Consider the following 5,407-nt stretch of genomic DNA (forward strand, 5'->3'; position numbering starts at 1 on the left):
CAGCTGTTTGCGGCCCGGGACATTGTAACTCCATCAATCAATGTAACCACACACGCATATAAATTATATTTTAATATTGCACCAATCAGTTCACACACAAAAACACACACATCCCTCTATTGAATAAAAAACTTTTACATTTATGCCTTACTTTACCAATATTACCCATCAAATTATTTATCTGTTTTCTCATTTATGAAAGAGCAAATAAAGTAGTAAAGAGTAAATGTTGGGTTAAAACTTAAATTTACCTGTTTTCTTATATAAGGAATATTTATTGACTTTATTGCAGTCTTCAGTTATACAGTCAAGAAATGTTGCACTTCACTGATAATTAAACATTTATTTATTTGTAGATCATGATTCCATCTTACAAACAGTGAAGTATTATTGTAATTAAAAAGACTTAAATGTAAACAGAATTAAGCCAAGAGAAACTGTTTGAGTGATTTAGGTAATACCTATTGGGTGACAATACATTTATTTTTTTAAAAAGTTAATGTTGCATGAAAAGTGTCCAGTGTTTTTAAAAGACTAAAATATTGGTGCAAACAATGATCACTGGTCAATATTGACATGTTATCTTCAGTTGTATTGTTATCAGTTTTGCTGTCTTTTTATATTAAATTAATATGAATTTGACTAAAAACATTCAATATGTTATCAAAAAGAAAATCAAGATAATAACTTTAGGTGGAAAAATATACAAATTTCACTCGTAGGAATATTTTTTTTTTTTAAAAAGTCCCCTAGAGTTCATTTAATACATATTATCCTTCATTTCACTTGATCGCTGAGGTATTTCATACCAAGACCACACCACTCACTACAAGTTTAAAAAAGAAACAAATAAAAACAATCCTGATAATTAACTTATATTTTTTAACATGGTTCAAGTATTCACCTGGAAAACAAGAAAGCTCTTTTATTGCTGATATGTATAGCTTTTATCAGTATGTTCAGTACATATACAGGTAAAACATATATTGCCTTGCTGCTGTTGGTCCAGTAGAAGGTAAACTGTAGTTCTGCTTCATAGGACCTTATGGATGTGGATTACGCTGTTACAGGCGGGGCAGGAATGCTCCACATCCTTGCATTCTTTGACGAAGAAGGGGATCACATAGCAAGGCCAGCAGCTGGTTTGAACCAACAAAATGGCATCAAAATAATGATCACATCACATATTACACAGGTTTAACATAAAGCTTAAGTTCCTCGTGTGAATGATCAGTTATGCTGAATGTTTGTTAAAGATTAGGCAGAGTCGATAAACAAGTCTATATCTTGAACTCACAGAACTCACACATCTGTTATTTTAGTTGCTTACCAGAACTAATGGGCATGCAGTGAGAAGACTGACTTCAATAACAATCCTCACTTTGTCTTGCATTGTCACCATATTGCCAACGATTTGTTGTTTTGTTTGTAACTATGATGTATGTAGTGATAATATTAAGTAATTTTTGTCGGTGTTTTCAGCAACAGTAACACGTATATTATGGTAATTCCTTTGCTTTTTGCTTTTCAAATATATATTACACCATTTATATTTATATAACAAGAACAACAGGAATTGACATAAACTGCTCTTGAGTTATCTAATATACAATGGAATATTTTCTTTGTACACATATTCCATTCTGGGTCCTAAATTTAATTAGTTTACTAAAAAAGGAAACTTCAGCGTAGACCAAATTCTGTTTTGTTTTGTTTAATTTTAAAAGCTTTCTGTAGACCTGAATGGATTTGAGGTGCATCACACTCTGTAGAAACATCTGAATGCAAACTGTTTGCTTTTCACTGTCTCAGTTTTTACTAGAATATTTATAATATATTTATGTGTTGCTGAGTAACCACTCCTGTATGACGTTTTGGAGCGTGTATGATGGGGTTTTTTGGTCCTGTGTGCTGGGGTTTTTGACTCACCCTACAAGTAGTAATACGCCAAAAATTAACCAGGTGAGGATCCCAATTTTGTACTCGGTTTTAGTCACAACATCGGTTTGGCAATGAGGACACTTCATCTGTCCAGGAACATCTTTTGGGAGGTGACTCTGCATCACCACCACCTGACTCACTGCAAAAACAACAAAGCACACTCTTCTGATGACTTTAATAACAATAATACTTCCTCACTAAAACACCATGAAGACTGGATTTGGAACTATCTCAGTTTTTGCTTAATTTTGCAAATTCATATTGAACTGAAGAAAGACGCTCACCTGGCTGCACAACCTGAGGTTGTAGTGCATTGTATTGGTATGCAGGCTGTTGAACTGGACATAAAGAAAAGATATTTAACTTTAAACAATCTTAACAAAAGCTGAAGAAAACCTTCAACCACACCGACTAAAGTGGCAAATCATAAAAGAGCAATACAGGCGAACTATTTAAATAAAATGACTGGTAGCTTCTGATCTCTCACCAATCTGAACAGCTGGCTGAACAACAGGCTGGACAACTGGCTGAACCACAGGCTGGACAACAGGCTGAACAGCGTTGTAGTCCAAAGGGGGACCGGGGTACGGTGGTGCTGGGAAACCTGTATTGGGTACCTCCATAGTGTCTGTTTATAGGAGGAGGGGGAAAATTAAATAGAAAGTACAGTTAAGCTTTGTAATCTGAAAATGAAATAGAGTGAAGAGTGAAAACTTGGCAACAAGGTTGAAATATTGTAAAGCAGCTTTGGGCCTTTCTGTGTGGAATGTGTATCTTCCCCCCGTGTCTTTGTGGGTTCTCTCCAGAGAACTCTCTCCAGACAAAGGACATCATGATTCTAAACAGGCCATAGGTATGAATATGAGCATAAATGGTTTTCTGTCTCTATGCACCGATCCTGCTTTAGATTGGCAGCCTGTCCAGGAAGTGCCCTCCCTCTTGCCCAATGACAGCTGAAATAGACTCACTGACTTGAATTCTTCTGGTTGTAATCAAAAGTAAAGGGTGAAACACAATGCACCTGTCTTACAACAATCCTTTTCATTCAGATGTGTATGCATAACTAATACACCACCTGCATGGAATGCAGTAGTTTTTTATCACTGAAAAAACAAAAGTCAATCATGCTTTGGCAGGCAAGATGACGAAAACCGTCATCATGGTAGCATGAAATGGTGATAATGTGTAATTCATCTCCTACTCTCTGTTTTTTACATTGCATGTAAATTATTGATATATTACGTTTCCTTTTTCTTTGTCAAACTATTGTTTCCAAAGATACAAATTACCTTTTATGCTAATTACATTTAAAATTCAAAAACTTTTTCAACATCCCCAAAGAATTATTTCTTATGAGTATATATTTATATTAAATACATTCATGAAATCACCAAACATAATTGTTTGACTTGTATTTATTCTTACCATGTGTTTTCCTAAATCTAATCCTAAATCTTTTAGGTCACAGAGATCAGGGTGTTATTTGCATATGTTTTCATAACTGCACCTATTGTGCCATTTCGGCATCTGCAATCCAGAAAATGCACTTGCTAAAATGGGTCACCTACAAAGAACTAAATGTAAAAGTGTACACCACCGAAACAGATCTTATTTAACCTGTCAGTGAGTTGATAAAAATGTAAAAGTTAAAACTTTCCTATGCGAGGGGCCAGTGCCTCTTTAAAAGTGGTATAAACACACATTCCATCACCAGATGTTAAATGGTTTTATAAATCACAGCAAAGTATAAAACGGCACTTGTAAAAAGTAAACACAATTACACATTTTATTCATTTTTATTCTTCCATTTTCTCTGTCTTTTTTTTTTTTTCAAAAACAAAGAAAGCCACCATGCATTGGATCAGTTGTTTTCATATATAACAAACAGAATGATCTTTTACTTGTTATATTTATATTAAACTTATTTAATTTTGTTCTGTTTGTTATTTATATTATACCAACAAGAAACCTTTTGTTTCATATTGTATTAGCACCGTTTTTTATTGTTTGTTTCTTTTTTTTTCTTTCTGTATTTTCATAATTTCAGAAGAGATCAGACGGTCCTTACCTTGATGAATTAGTGAGACGTTTATGTGAGCCAACGGGATCCTGCTGCTTTCTCTGATGAGAGTTACTGGGATGAACAAATAAATGTTACAAAAAGAAGGTGGAGCAACAATGTGAGTAGACAGGTATTTCTGTTTACATATTCAAAAATGCACACACACACACACACACACACACACACACACACACACATAAAGCATGAAACATTCGCACATTGTTTCCAGCTTTTTGAAGATATGAAGTTTGGTTTTCCGGCATTTTTATACAGGGAGCATATTCATTTACAGGTGAACAGGGAGAATTCATCTTAAATAATAAATAATAACAGCTTCTGTTTAAATATTAATGGTGGTTAACAACAAGTATTCTTAGCATTACAGGAGATTTGGACATCTTCTAGGTTTCCAGGAAGATATTAAAAAAAAAAAAGAATGAAAATGACCAAAAAAAAAAAGGAAAATAGTGGGACTGCTGTTATCTCTTAAATGTGTTATAATCTCTTTCCAAAGTCATGGATGTTCAAAGTTTGGAACCAGAAGGAATCATTGTAGATTTAGAAATGTTCTACAAAGAGGTCACTGAGATGTTGTTCAGACAGGATAAGTGTGGTCAAATGAGACGGGGAAGGTGATCAGGACTGCAGGGGTGGAACTGTCAGAAGGCCGAATTGCAGACACGCAGGGTAACCTGTGTGCCTGTGTATCCCACAGATCAGAAGGCAGAACAGGCGTTGAAGAATACACTGAACATCAGGAATAAGATCCAAGCAATCAGTACATACTCCCTATCAGTAAGAAATGGAAAGAGGAAGTGCAAGAATTAGTAAGTGTCGAGGGCACAATCCAGAATGAAACACATGGAGATGGGCTGCTCCTCAGGCAGCTGAGGACAGACGCTGAAGAGGAACAAGAGGAGGAACTGTCATGAATCAATGTCCCATCCCTTTATGGGCTGTACCATTGACAGATAGAGGAAATGGCTGGTATCAAGATATCCTACCAGTGGCTAAAATAGGCCTGCTTGAAGAACAGCACAAAAGCTCTGATCATGGCAGCACAAAAATAGGGCCTAAGCACCAGATCCATAGAGGTATGAGTGTACTACAGCTAACAGGACCAAAGTTGTCTGGTACCAAGCACAGGGGTTAAGAGGAAGATTCATTATCATTATTATTAGTATCATTATTAGTATTATTATTATTAGTAGTAGTGGTAGTAAAAATTTATAAATTCTTTGGACAGACGTAACCAAGGTACTTGTACCAGAAGGATGGAATATAAAGCATCCTGTAAAAGCAGCCCAAGAGGTTCTGTAGGCAAAGAACTTTGATATTCTTCAATGATCAGTCGCCTGATTTGAGTTATTAAATACAAAACTGAATGCTAAAGATACACAAATA

General features: G+C 35.2%; 1 protein-coding gene across 1 annotated transcript; it reads right to left on the minus strand.

Annotated features, from left to right (window-relative positions):
* Nucleotides 1-931: 931 nt before the first annotated feature.
* On the minus strand, nt 932-4,100 carry LOC120717006 (lipopolysaccharide-induced tumor necrosis factor-alpha factor homolog). The gene is made up of 5 exons (XM_040004789.1): nt 4,010-4,100; nt 2,429-2,569; nt 2,226-2,279; nt 1,930-2,080; nt 932-1,139 (listed from the first exon to the last, which is right to left on the minus strand). Exons 2-5 carry the CDS (start codon nt 2,562-2,564, stop codon nt 1,034-1,036), a joined length of 447 nt encoding a protein of 148 aa, XP_039860723.1. The 5' UTR covers nt 2,565-2,569; nt 4,010-4,100; the 3' UTR covers nt 932-1,033.
* Between the last annotated feature and the right edge of the window lie 1,307 nt (nt 4,101-5,407).

The sequence above is a fragment of the Simochromis diagramma genome, unplaced genomic scaffold (assembly GCF_900408965.1).
Source record: "Simochromis diagramma unplaced genomic scaffold, fSimDia1.1 OVJJ01000487.1, whole genome shotgun sequence".
In the NCBI taxonomy this organism is placed as follows: Eukaryota; Metazoa; Chordata; class Actinopteri; order Cichliformes; family Cichlidae; genus Simochromis; species Simochromis diagramma.